Source organism: Zootermopsis nevadensis, unplaced genomic scaffold (genome assembly GCF_977971745.1).
Source record: "Zootermopsis nevadensis isolate Lab colony 2312 unplaced genomic scaffold, Znev_1.0 Znev_ptg000016l, whole genome shotgun sequence".
NCBI classification, from domain to species: Eukaryota; Metazoa; Arthropoda; class Insecta; order Blattodea; family Termopsidae; genus Zootermopsis; species Zootermopsis nevadensis.
This window is the reverse complement of record NW_028259148.1, coordinates 5,267,140-5,281,728: the sequence shown is the minus strand read 5'-3', so window position 1 is coordinate 5,281,728 and position 14,589 is coordinate 5,267,140. Positions and strand designations below refer to the sequence as shown.

The window sequence follows — 14,589 nt, the reverse complement described above, 5'->3', positions numbered from 1 at the left end:
CAACTGATGTATTGTGTCAATTTGTGTTCGGATAAGTGAGTAACAATGGTAAATTTATCATTAATCATACAAATTGATTCATTTGAGAAAATCTGTCATTGTTTACTGCTGTTAACGTAATGGATCGCCACATTCCGTACCTTAATCTCTTTTTTACTTTTGATTCTCCGATGGAATAAATGTGGACATTGTTATTACAATTTTTCTTTTTACCAAGCAAGATTTCTTACGTTATATTGTTGTACATGTGGAATTTTCTCTATGTTACAAAGATTTGTACACTATTAATGGAGTTAATGTGAATAGAAGAAATATTACTAATAGGGAATGTGGGAGTTATATGGGAAACCACGTTTCCTCACAATGGAAGAAGCAATTTGAAGAAAGAGGATTCTGGCTATTTTATGGGAGCGAAATGGTATTTTTAATTGTCCCTTATCAATAACGAAGTACAAGCTTTGAAAGTTTTGTCATTGTCCATTTTACTCTACTCATTCAAGAATGTTTTCCTGCAATAAATTATTTTATTTCATAGAATAAATATTTAGATCTCGTCATATTCATATACCTTTATTTTTAACGCTTTCAGATCTGGTACCTGAATTGACATTTTGTATTTCTATTAAACGATGCTGTACTATGCAAAAGTACTCGAATTATTTTTCTAGACCTGACGGCCTGCTGTAGAAAAATTAATGCTCATTAGTTGATATGATTCCTTTAAGTAACTTGAAACCCAAAAACGTGAGCACGAAATTGATAAAGAAAAGTAACATTTAATAAGAGAGTGATATTCTGATAATTGAAAAATAATAGCATAAAATGTATTTCCAACAAATGTGTTATAAATATATATATATATGCATTACATAATGTTATAAATAAGAATATTTTAATATATCGAGTGAATCAAATTTATGTACAGATCGTGCTTTTCTATTCATCACCACCTGTCATGATGTCCATGAATTCTGCAACACAGAGAAACAAGAAATAAGCATTGAACCTGACATGTAGTAGTAATCTGTAACAAAACAGACACAAAATCAAATGAAAATTAGAAAATAGTAGAATATTTGTGCAGAACGAAGTGTTTTCTGAAAGACGCCTTGTGGAAAAGTACTTGCCTAAAGAGCTGCTTTCTCGCTGTAGGCTTACATAAATTAAAATAATAAAGTTCTGTGAATAGTTGGTATTTCCCACTTGTTGAAATATTTTATGATCTTTGACAAATTTCCTCAAGTATTTTCTTTCTCTAAATGCAATGGACTTTTTGTTAATATTCTTTCCTTTTCTGTGTTTACCTCCACAGGATTCTTGTAGGAATTATTGCAATAATTTGAGCTGTTGAATGCCACGAAAAGGTTCCTCATCTATTTTAACATCAGTCTGAACCGGATTGAAGTAAGTTTGAGGGACCATAAATTTTCGAAATGGGAATGCTACTTCCAGTTTATTAGCCATTATATCAGACGATGAACCTTGACATTTTCTTGCTACTTTTTCTCAGAGTGCAACTTAAATTTAGCTAAACCTCGTTTTCGTCACAAATTGCTTACGCCTTTCCACTTGTTACAGTATACATTTATTATGTCTCCACGTTTTCTTTCATATAGTAAACGTAAATTATTAAGGCCATGTCCGTCTGTCGGTACTTTAATTTATTTGTGGTTTATTTAACGAACTGTCAGCTTAGACTATATTGCGTCGAAGGATAGGATGTAAAATGAATAATGTATTGGGATGAATAAGGAAGAAAGCCATCCTGACATAATTTAAGGCACTATCCGGCATTTTGCCGTAGGAACTAAAGCAAATCACAAAAATCTGCTAGGATAGCCGCTTACCGAGCCGACGTTTCAACTAGTGACTACCAGAATACAAAGGAGAACTGGTAGCCACTCACTCATTACGTTCTATTCGTCCGAAAGTTTTACTCTGAAAATAATAGAGTAGCTTCTGTATTATTTTTAGTATTGAGTGTACACACTAAAATGAATGTAACAAATTTAATATTGAGTTCTGTCGGACGAATATAAACATTACTTCGTATTTTCTGATACTGTTTGTGTGGTTTAGCTTCTTGATGTTTGTTCCCTCCTCATAAATCTTTTTCGTACTTATTTACGTATTGATGGTCTCCAGAACGTTAGCATTTCCAAAATACTGGTCAGAATCACAGCCATCGCCTAAAAAAGATCGGACATCAAATTCACTTGAATGCCGTTTTCAGACGATCAGGACATGAGCAATGTGACTGTGTCTCTTTGATCACGAAAAGTCAAAGTTTATTTAAGAATTTGTGGAAACATTTTACTCTATACAAGAGGATTTTTTGAAACGCAAAGTTTACTACTCTAATCCCATTACCATTACATTGCCAGTTATCTTGTTGTAAATATTACTTAATCTAACCTTCCTCACTTTGTAACTTCGTTGGTGTAGGCAAATTCACAAAACTGATAATACACAATCGACCTCGTAATACATACGATATCCTATCATTAACCTTACCTAAACTAACCGCTGACATAATTTCTTTTAACAACAAACTGATAATATACATAATGCAGATCTAGTAAAAACTCGAAGGTTATATTTTGAACAATTTTGTTATCGTAAATAATTAGTAAATTACAGGGAAAATAATTTCAACGCGAGTGATGCATAGCTCTGAAATTTTGACACGACCACATGACTTAACACTTCCTGAATTTATTTTGAAGTTGTGATTTATAAGATGCAGCCAACAATATCGTAAACTCGTTTTAAAATGGCTGCAACAATATGGATACCAGCTGTTGTTCTAAAGTCGTACTTTGAGACGGGAAGAATACGACAAAAAATTATTTTCCTTCATCTAGTCAATCAAAGCGACGTGTATTTTGAATGACTAAGTATAATGAATTATTCTCGGGCTACCAGCCGTGTAAGTTGGTTTAATGAAGTGTTTTCAATAGTTTATTCGCGTCAATCCACCCGTCTCTATTAACGTAGAAATCTATTAAAATAAATTGATACCCGATGTGCAGTAATTTTATCAGAGGTCGAACCACGTACCTTACAGTGAAGCTGGTGGAACAGTGCTGGGAATTTCAAGAAATTTCAAAATACATGAGGATTTCCGTCTTCTGGGTTGTTGCGCTGTGTAGTCTGGTTGATGTTAACCAACGTTTCAGAGGTCATACTGCCTCCGTCATCGCCCTGATGACGGAGACAGTACGACCTCAGAAACGTCGGTAAACATCAACCAGACTACACAGCGCAACAACCCAGAAGACAGAAATCTTCATACTCTGATGACGGAGGCAGTATGACCTCTGAAACGTTGGTTAACATCGACCAGACTACACAGCGCAACAACCCAGAAGACGGAAATCTTCATACTCACCGCTGTGAGAACCTCAAGTCTTCAAAATACATGTTTTACATCCCACAGTTTGCTTAATTTTAAATTATTTTGATTCTGTAACCTGAAATCGTGTTTGAAGCGAACTTTGATTTTCTCGTCCTAACTGCTGTATATTTTTGCTTCGTTAACATTTCTGTTGTTCTTGGCTCAACAGATTTGCATTCAAGCCGCTTTCTAAACTATCCAATTTATTTCTAACCCACTGTATTTAACGCCCGTTTCTATTTAAAGTTTATTATAATTTTATCTAACTCGTGGCAGTTTCTGCCGACCCTTTGGTTGCTTGTTTAATGTTTTTCGTACAATTCATTGTTCTTTGCGGTATAAATATTTTAGTTGCTTTGCTACTCGTAAATAAATTAGTCCAAGCGTACAGTCTCTTTTTTTCGTATTCCTTGGCTGACACTGGTAAGGGCATACACAGTCGTAATAATAAAAATGATATAACGCAGAAATGGTCTGTAACGGGGATATACAATTATTTGATTTCGAAATCCGGATGTGTCTATTTATAAACAACGAGGAACCAAAGAGACAAGTAAGAAGCAGTTTGCTTAAATTGGCCGGACTTCTACTAACTGAACGTGGTTCATGGGCATAACACAATGCATGAGCAAAGTATTAGTAATAATTCATTTCACTTAATTGCTACATGTGTCTCATTGTAATTGATTTAATTACAAAAATAGCAACATGCATTTGGTTAATTAAATTAACGCACACGTGTTGTAGTAATGTCTTGTTTATAAACCATCTGATTTTTTCACAGAAAAATTACTCTTTTTTGGAAATGATGTTGTTTGTTAATAGAAACGTTTTATCATTTGTCGGAAATTTAAGTTGTAAGATAAATTTATATGTGTTTCTTTCTCAGTCCAGGTCACTTAGTAGCGTTAGTGACTTTTAATTTATCTGAGAATGTAATTTATCATATTTTATATAATCTTATAATTAAGGAAATCTCGAGGCCTGGGCGAGATAGATTAACGGGGTCCCGTAAGAAAAAAATACATGTAAGACATTTTACGCTATTTCAATTATTACAATTTTAACGATTTAAAAATTACCGAAAACTTTTACAAATTAATCCTTATTTTTGTCGGTCTCGGACAAATGTGCATGCATACGACATGGTAAAATTGTAAGGGCGATTATGATGATATGCTCTTATGCCCTTCTGACATTATGCAATAGACATTCTTGTTGTTTGATTTTACCCTCCATGCCGATAACATATTTAAAAAACAGATGCAAGGAAACTAGAACACTGAAACTCTTCTGAGAACAGATTACATTCTATCTTACCTGGTAATTACAAGGCATGCTGAGGATTTAAGTAGATCTGCTAAGTGATGTGAAATTATCACGGAGAGACAAAGGTAACACAGGATATTGTTCGTGTAAAATGATTTCCACACTTCATAAATAATTTCGGAGAAACGTTTTAATTAATTTTTTCTTGACAAACCGGTGGAAAAGATTTTGGACGGAAATTTTAGGTCTCAAGGAAACAAAAAGTAATTATTATTTATAATATTTTCACTATGACTAAAACAAAACTGTTTTAGACTCGTGTGTAAAGTCCGTACAGTAATTATGAAGAGAAACTTTGTATTATAAAATAACCGGAATTTTGTGCTGGGGTGGACAATCATTTTTCCGTCGATCTGAGAACCTCATAATTACATATTCTTAAAAGGTAGCAGATGAGTTGCAAAGACTGAGTAATCCTTATAGGTTTACAAAAAGAAAACACGATTTAATAATTATTTCGGACACGAGATTCTAAACTCTGGTTGGTGCTATCAGGGTGTTAAGACACGCGCTAAGCTGAGATGTGTAACATGAATCTTCGTAAATTTAATTTTCTATTTAGGCCAGCTTAAATATTCGTTTCATGCGTAAAATGTTATTTTCCTGTAAGCCCTTATATACTACGACGTTTCGGAAGCGGATGTTGCTTCCGTCTTTATGTAAATCTCCAGCTCTGAGCCTAGCTCAACCAGGGAGTCATCTTCCCCATTTTCTACCTGAAGACGGAAGCAGAATCGAGTATCCGAAACGTTGTTTCATAATCTGACGATGGACAAAGTCCAAAAGAACAATTTTGCATATTATGACGCACTATCGTGAGTAACTTTCAGACTTTGGGTATTGGTTTAGTTTTAAAATAATAGTTTTTCTTTTGACTGAGAAAGTACATACAGGGCCATGTTATAATAAACATACGAACATGCCAAGGGTCGGATTTATATTCTTCGGACTGTACTTCTCCCTTCTTTGACTTTCTATATTTATCGGTCAAATAGCAGAGAACGCAAATTAATTTATACAGAAAGCTTATTTCAAATATATTTTTGGAATAATCAAATTATAATTACATTTTAGCGTTATTATTACGTGTTCATGACCATTTATATTACACAGTGATCAGATAGTTCAGTTACGTAAATGTTGGTCGTTTATTCTCAGTTACATTAATCATATTTGTGGAAATGAGGTAATTTTACATTTATAACATTTATAAAAATTAGCATACCGGCATGTTGTACAGACTAATAGACCGAAAATTGGGTAATACATCTTACTTCACATATATACCAGTATGCTAACTTTATGTAACTAGTTTCTACAACATTTAGGATACATTAATACAGAGGAAGTGGCACATATAATATATATCGTACAATGATGACAGGTCTTTTATTTCACATGTAGAATAATACTGTGTTAGAGAGAACAACATGTACACATTACGAGGATCCCACAGACGGTATAACAACAACACATGATATGTATAAAACAACGATGCAGCTAGTACGATGAGCATAATAGTGTGCGATAAAAATATAGACACTTTTACTGAAAACATAAATTTGTGTTTAAATGTGGCCTAATGCTCAGTAGTGAAGGAGGTAGGCCAAAGAGTATAGTCAGTTGATATGAAATAATGTTTCATTCTCCTGTCATTACTTCCATGAACTCTGAAAAGAAATAAAAATGTAACGTTAAACTTCACTTGTCTGTATAAATCAGTGCTGTAATTGAAAATGTTTACACTGCGTTTTGAGATTGTGAACTTCGGGATTCTTGCACAGAAAACTCAGGCTGTGAATCAGGAAACAGAAGACAGAACACAACATATTAAAATCGGTGTATATCAATTAAAATGCGGTAGCTGCGAGCAGGTCTAAATTGGGCAAACCGGTAGGGGATTTAAAATCATATTTAAAGAGCATATCCACGACATTAGATTCAACATAACAAAATCGAAATACGCTCAACACAACTTCGACCGCGGACAAGAATACGGCCCCATGGAATATATATTAATAATAACCTCAAAAGGCAAAATGATTGATATTTTAGTAAAAATTCTACATCTATAAAACCAGCAAATGCTAAACATCATAAATGGACAGAACACCCACGAATCCAATGTGTTATTTGTTCTGGCAGTAAACAGAAACAAAGTTAAATTTCGTATGCAATAGATGACCACACTGGTTGGTCAGAATGATTATAAACCATGCACAATTTTTTTAGAACTGGCAATAATACCCACGCAAAGTTGAAGGTCACAATCCAGGCACAGACAATGCAACCACGGCTTACCGTAGACCAACAACGGAAACCTTAATTTAGGCCAGTAGACATTAAGCTAAGTAACTCAACTTGGATAATACACCAACTCATGTGCAATTAAACATTCGCTGTGATATTACATGAAGTATGGTTTTATATAGTGCGACCTTCTTATCCTTCATAACAAATCATCGTCTTATGAACTGTATGAATTAATAGACAGAAATAATGAGTTTTTTGCCACTGATGATAAACTCTTGATGTCGAAACGCGTTTGGTACTAAGTGCTTTTCAAAGTGTAAACAGTTTTGTTTGTATGCATGATTTTATATACTTTAGATAAAATTTGTAGGGAAATAGGGATTTCACAACACTTGTCCACTGGCGTGGCTTACCGTCGAAGTCCACGGTGCCCGATCCGTCGGAGTCAATTTCCTCGATCATGAGGTCGAGGTCCTCTGAGGTCAGCTTGTCGTCCAACTCCTTCAGAATCTCACGCAGCACAGTGGTTGTGATATAGCCGTTACCTGCACACAGATACGCGACAGTGCTCTTTTGAGCTTAATGTTTGAAACCTGAATAATCATTTCATTATAAGATTGATATTACTGACATATTTAATTCGTTTTGAGATCCTCACATTTTGTTGAATTCATTAAACCGAGTGCAAAATATATCGCATTAGGACATTTACATCAGTTTCCGACTTCACCAACCAAAACGAGTGAAGAAATATGATTACAAAATGGTCGTCAATGAATATATCTTTGTGTCGAATGTTTGACTGAAAATGGTGCATCTAACTCGACCGTTGAAAGGTCAGATTTCACCGAAAGAATATTTAAAGATACAATTTCTGTCCAGAAGAAAATACTTCCCATCTCTGGCGCGGTTAATATTATTTATTTATTTATTCTCAGCACTTATGTAGGTTTAGCCACATAAACTGCGGATGAAATTACGAATTATTGAATTCTTTTCTGTACTTCATCTGTTGTTCCGTATTCTAAAGCGAGACCACTTCTTTTCGGGAACTGACTCTACTGTTGTCTTCAGATAAAATGCCTATTCTGTTGGGCCCGACAGGAGGATATAATCCGAGTTCCTGGAAAAAATTATTTTTAAAATTCTGCACGATGGATGAAGTACAGAAAATCGTCAATATCAAATATAATGAACCACGGTTAGAAACCTTTTAGTAGGATCAAAATGGCTACCTTCCTTGTCGTACAACCGGAAAGCCTCTCGAAGTTCTTGTTGCATGGCCTCGGCGTCTTCTTCAACCAGGAACCTGGATGACAGACTGACGAACTCCTCAAATTCCAGTTCACCGGAGCCTGCGCAGTACAAAAAGTCGGTTCAGTAAATAATTCTTAAGCACACAGCTCTAAACAGTCTTTGAAGATCACAGGTTTGAATCTACGAATTCTCGTTTGTCTTTAAATTTCACATTCTAGTCACATTTTATTAAATAACTTAAACCAAATTATTCATGACATATTCACGGCTGTGAGTACGAGGATGGCTTGAGCCGTGTAATTTGGTAAATGTTTACCCGCGTTTCACAGTTTCTTGCTACTTCCATTTTCAGGATAATCAGTACCCATCGCCCTGATAATAGAGGAGGCAACAAGTACCTCTGAAATGTCTGTTCTGAAGACAGCCATCTTCAAATTGCTCGTGTTTCAGGCCTATGTTTTTGCGAAGAAATTAATATGTTCAAATGTAGTGGAGCGAAAGTTTAGGACACCAAGTGAGCCCACGGATGTTACTTGTTTATTGTTATGGTCGGATACCTAATAGAAAAAAGCTTACTCACGTGTTTAAACTGACTCTTCGTGATTGAAGTCTTATTAAGATTGTAGTTTGAAATGCAATAACGTTGCCCAACAGGTACTGAAAATGTATGTTTACTAATGAACGTGGCTTCCGTGGTTAGGTAACACATGTCACCGTCAGCTTCTTGTTTGCGTTAAAAAAGAAGTAACATGGTAATGGTTTGAGACCAGATTTCACATCCACGTGTATCAGCAGATTAAATTCCGGTTTTGTGTATGTATTGGCACAATGGTAATCACAAAGTATCTTTTTCTACTAAGAATTATTATTTTTACCCACACTCGTCTTAATAACCGTAACCTGTCTCAAGGCATGTTAATGCAGGTTTTGCCCCGAGCAGATGACGTACCATCAGCATCGACCTCGGCGATGATTTCAGCCAGCATGTCGTCATCCAGCCGGTGACCCAACATCTCTAGGATGGTCCCCACCATCTCAGTGGAGATGCATCCCTTCTTTTCACGATCGAAGGCGTCAAATGCCTTCTTCAGTACTAAAAATACGATACAGACCATTCAGAAAGTATCTGGGCTAAATTAATGCTAGTAAATACATTTTGAGGACAAATGCACAATTAATTTCTCCGAAAGTTAGGATAGCTTATATTAAGAAATTCATGAGCCTTAATTATATAATAATCATCTTCACAGTTAAGCTCTTAACCTGTTAACAGTTAGTAAAATTGTTCCTTAGATGTTTTTGTTTGAAGTCACACCTTCGTTTATATTAATGTATTATGTTAAATGTAATCTGATAAATCTTAATCTATATTACTTACTTCGCGCGAGGGATTAAAGAAATCAAGTCAGGTTTCTGTGATAATTATGATAGGTTTGTAACACGTAGTAAAACATCGTTTTTTATTTACAGAAAAGCTGAACACTGCCTGTTACTAATCGAGTTTTTTTTGGAAATAATGGTCGATTAATTTAACTCTTATGCTGCGACATTCAGCTGCAGTCGATTGTATACGCATTACCTCGATCTGAGAAACATGATTTTGTCCGAATCGAAGAATACGCTGTCATATTAGACTTAGTCTCAGAGCTTAAAAATGCATTCTTGTTAGTGTTCGCATTGTTGCCATCTATATTATGACACGCAGCAATGATTTTTATGGCCCCAAATATTGTTGGCTTATATTACAAAGTCGCGAACACTTAATTATTTTTCCCTCCTGTTTATCTATTTTTAGACTCTTATTATATAATTAAAATTAAATTATTTGGTTATTCCGTCAAATCACAATGTATTTAAAATGTATTTCAGTAATAAACCTTCATAGGATACGGTAATACTTCTGGATCACCTCCAGACACAACTGTGTTGTCTACTATTTCATCTATGACCGATGTAAACATCAAAAGCATCACTTCAAACAATAAAGTTGATCCATTATATGAAAATATCTGGACACGACCTCCAAAAAACTACACTACGAAAAATTGTAAAAAATTGTAATTGAGTTTTAAATTTAATATAATTTTACACCTGATGATGATTTAATAAAACCGAAACATGTTGTAACTGTTCCAATTGTAAATCGATTATTCGATATGGAACACAGAATGATATTTTAATTATGTTATTTTAAATACATTGTGATTTGACGGAATAACCAAATAATTTAATTTTAATTTAATAAATCACAATATGATGCAACTACACTATCTTATTATATAATTTATGTTATTTCTCTTTATGTATTCGCTCAGTTTCTTGCCGCCCTAGACAAAGCCGCTATAATGTTGCGTTATTCGAACATTTTATAACGTGTTTTAAACGAATCTGTTACTAAGAAATTGGTTGTTTTTATATAATTCAAAAGTTGCATGACAGTATTTAATCTGATTACTATATTTAATTAAGGTTTACTGTGTATTTCGTGATGGTAGAAACACAAATACGTTTCTTGATTACGAAATTTAGTCTTTGGTCTATATTTAGGTCAAACAAGCAGTGATTAATTGTACTTACGCTGAATCTGTTCTGCTGGAAGCTCATCCTGTAAAAAAGGGGAAAAAATGGATTAATGTCATATAAGTAGTATTCAGAGGCTCACGGAGAATGTAGTTCTAGCCCTTAACATTGAGTGGGGCTTCTGTCGTCTTGGGATTCAAAAGTAATTGTGAATTTTGATTGGTCCATCACGAGGTCTTTTACCAGGTAAATAGCATAACGCAACACAAAACCGCGGGCATGTTTGTACCCCTGCAGGATAATATGGTCCATGAGGTTGTGATCTTCTTCAGAAGCTAATAGTGTTCTCAGTTATTCAAGAAATCCCAAATCATTTACAAAACCCTAAGATTTATAACCGTATGCACAAAAGCTAGCCAACAGTACATATTGTAATTCATATGAAACCTTATTTATCCAAGATCCGTTTTAAAATTTTCCTGCTATCTTCGTCTGTCTTCCGAGTTACTTGTTTGACTAAAATGTGCGTATTTCTCATTTCTGCCATGCGCGGCGCATGCCCCATACATTTTTTCAAGCGGTTTTCTGTGCCCTCTTGAGTCATCACTCTTATGTCCAAATATCGTACTGAGCATCCTGTTCTCTGTAATAATATTTAAAATCAAATTTTAGTAAGATATCCGTCTTCTGGGTTGTTGAATCGCCCTGATGACGGAGGCAGTATGACCTCTGAAACGTTGGTTAACATCGACCAGACTACACAGCGCAACAACCCAGAAGACAGAAATCTTCATACTCATCGCCCTGATGATGGAGGCAGTATGACCTCTGAAACGTTGGTTAACATCGACCAGACTACACAGCGCAATAACCCAGAAGACAGAAACCTTCATACTCACCGCTGTGAAAACCTCAAGTCTTACAAATTTTAGTAACGTCGATTGTGGTCTTCCGGAAAGTGATGCCGTGTAGACTTGCAGGCGGTTATAATCCTTTCGAAGGAACGTACTATCTCCATCTTTAGAGTCAATAGAAACCTTACAGAAACGTTAGTAACTGCCTACAAATCTACACGGCCTTATAACGCAGTAGACCATAATTGACGTATTGATGACTGTCAGAACCTAAAATATCAAATTATAATCTTATTAGCCTGTGTTTTGAGGCGAGTGGATACACAGAAATTTTAGTGCGATATTCGTAATGATTTGGACGTGGATTTTTTTTTGTTTAAATGTAAAGTTATTGCTTTTGTACGAGACTGCAAAGCGATATTAACTATATTTAGTTAAGAATCGTCTCCCGTGGCATGTCAGTTCTTGAACTAACCCAGCGTCGTGATTTCTATTATTAGATGTACTCGTACCCTCCCCTTGTCAGAGCTGTATTCCATCAGACAGACATTTCGGTGATCTAAAAACGGAATCATAAAACCCCAGATAAACACACTTACATGTATGCTACAAACATTTGTTCCCACCACAAGCTGCAGAAATGTTCCTTGTTCCTACAGCTTCGCGTCTGGTTCTTGGCATTGTGACGGACATTGTCTTATTTCAGGTTCAAATCGTCTTTCGGTCTAACTTTAAAGTCGCTGTACAGCTGTTACCATTCTCTTACATTCGATAGGCTCCATTTTTGAACCTCAGCCATGAGGTTCGCTTAACAGACTGAAAATCGTAATGCTTACGCACTGAATCCGGATAAATTCTGTAATAATATCTTAAAGTAGATCACAACCACTTTCTTCCACTTTATTTGTTAGTATACGTTAAGTATAAGCCACGGTGGTCTAGCGGTTAGAACGCTGGCCTTGTAATCCTGAGGTCTCGGGTTCGATTCCCGGCGGTGCCCGAATTTGTAACTTGTGTTGGGCAAGGCCGTGGTCTAGGCAACACGGAGTTTTCCTCCGGGGGCTTCCCCGGTTTCTCCGTGCCATCCCAACAATTACTCCATTCACACACAGAAGAAGGCAATGGCATAAATAATAATAAAATACGTTAAGTGTTGTGTTTGTCGTGGGATAACGAGGAAACACAACACAATTCAACTATGCTACTTGATAATCAGATATTCCCTAACTAATTATTGTGGTTAGTTTCAAACAATTATGACCCTAAATTTCTGGTGGAATATGAGAACACTATGTAGTCTCTAACTTCTGAACTTGTTTTAAGTGCATTCAGTTTTACGAGGCATTCTAGTAGCAGGGATTCGAATCGGGGATCCTGGGACGCATGACCAATGATACATAACGAATACTGGCTGTGATGTTTATAGATTTAAGCGAGATTGTGATTCTTAACACTGGGATTATTACTCTTTGGAAGGTGGATCATATATCCTCCTTTCCCCTCACAGAAAGACGCCGTCTGTTAGCTAGACGAGATTATAATTTAACTCGCGATGAAGTATGTAGAGCGGACATCTATCTGGTTTTAACTTATGAACTCAAATGAAATAAAATCTAATTTAATGATTACATTTAAAGTACATATCATTAACAAACCAGGAAGTCTGTTATGCGGTGAATATAATGCGGTTGGTGGCAGGGTGACCTCCATGCTGCAACAAGACATCAGACTTGCATTCAGGGTTCGGCCACATGGAAGTCATTTCTAAGTTCAGATGTTATTGCTCTTGGCTGATATTGACATTTTTAGAATATGTTGCATTCTTAACGGTACTGAAAGTTTCTCGTTTCTTTTATGATTCAGCTAACACGTTATGAAGGTTTTATTTTATAACGCTTGCCCTCTGCTTTGCCGTACTTAAGGTTACCTCGTTTACATCACAAAATTATCTGCACATATTAATAACCATCTAGTGGAGCAAGTATTGAGTTTTCAGTGGACAAATTTCAGTTTGCAGTTTTAGTAACTTGGTATATACCACGACGTCACAACCCAGACATATTTATCCGTATTGCTATTGGATAACCCTAATGTTGTAAACAAGTAAATCATCCCATGGAACATAATCATATTTCAGAAGCTGATAGTCACTTAGTTTGTTAAAAAGTGCCAGCTTCTTATTGAACCTGAAGGTGCATTATCATATTCCTCGCCGCCAAACATTATCCTAATCCATTTCATAACATAAAAAATAACTGAATAAAAATTTTCTTGGATATTATCCATCGTCTAGTAAATATAAAACGTAAAACGACGTTTCGGAGATGGGACTCTATCTCCGTCTTCAGGTTCCTACACAGTTGGGCCCACTAGATAGAGCTAATCCCTATCTCCGGATATCTATCTAGTGGGCCCAACTGTGTAGGAACCTGAAGACGGAGATAGAGTCCCATCTCCGAAACGTCGTTTTACGTTTTATATTTACTAGACGATGGATAATATCTAAGAAAATTTTTATTCAATTGACTCTTCACCATCGTCAAGAAGTTTTAGATTTGATAAAAAATAACCATTTTAATATTATCTCCTACCCACGTTTCCATCTTCTATGTGGCATCTCCTTACAGGAATTGCGTCTAAAATATTGTGTGCCCCTCTCACCTCCCCGTACGTGCTACATGATCCGTTCACCTCATCCTCCTTTGTTGTGGTGGCCCTCGTAATATTTGGTGCAGGCTATAAATTGCGATGGTGCGAATTAACACAAATTACTGTCACTCACTGTACACGTACCATGTCGAGCGCTGCGGTAGCTGTGGTAAATGTCCAAACTGCGATGGAACTCGAGGCCTACAGGGAGAAACCCGCCAAAGACCGCTCACTTTATACCAGCCACTTCATAGTAGTTTTACAAAGCACATCCCGTCTCAGTCCCGCAAAAATAGCTATATTTAGCCCCTACAATTTCAGAATACTACA

At 35.8% G+C, this 14,589-nt stretch overlaps 1 protein-coding gene across 3 annotated transcripts; it reads right to left on the bottom strand.

The window, feature by feature from the left end:
• Nucleotides 1–554: 554 nt before the first annotated feature.
• Nucleotides 555–14,535, bottom strand: LOC110836802 (troponin C, isoallergen Bla g 6.0101). 3 transcript variants are annotated; one of them, XM_022078389.2, is made up of 6 exons: nucleotides 14,404–14,535; nucleotides 10,814–10,841; nucleotides 9,186–9,329; nucleotides 8,215–8,334; nucleotides 7,393–7,524; nucleotides 555–971 (listed from the first exon to the last, which is right to left on the bottom strand). In XM_022078389.2, exons 1-6 carry the CDS (start codon nucleotides 14,404–14,406, stop codon nucleotides 937–939), a joined length of 462 nt encoding a protein of 153 aa, XP_021934081.1. In that variant the 5' UTR covers nucleotides 14,407–14,535; the 3' UTR covers nucleotides 555–936. The 3 variants fall into 3 exon arrangements, with proteins under 3 accessions (XP_021934081.1, XP_087205570.1, XP_021934082.1); XM_022078390.2 differs by lacking the exon at nucleotides 555–971 and adding an exon at nucleotides 6,097–6,396; XM_087349444.1 differs by lacking the exon at nucleotides 14,404–14,535.
• Between the last annotated feature and the right edge of the window lie 54 nt (nucleotides 14,536–14,589).

Excerpts from the sequence above, each read along its gene's own strand:
- LOC110836802 (XM_022078389.2), bottom strand. Across the intron at positions 9,330-10,813 it reads TCCAGCAGAACAGATTCAGC|TACTGAAGAAGGCATTTGAC; the intron begins GTAAGTACAATT and ends TCGTATTTTTAG. Across the intron at positions 972-7,392 it reads GGGCACCGTGGACTTCGACG|AATTCATGGACATCATGACA; the intron begins GTAAGCCACGCC and ends TCTGTGTTGCAG.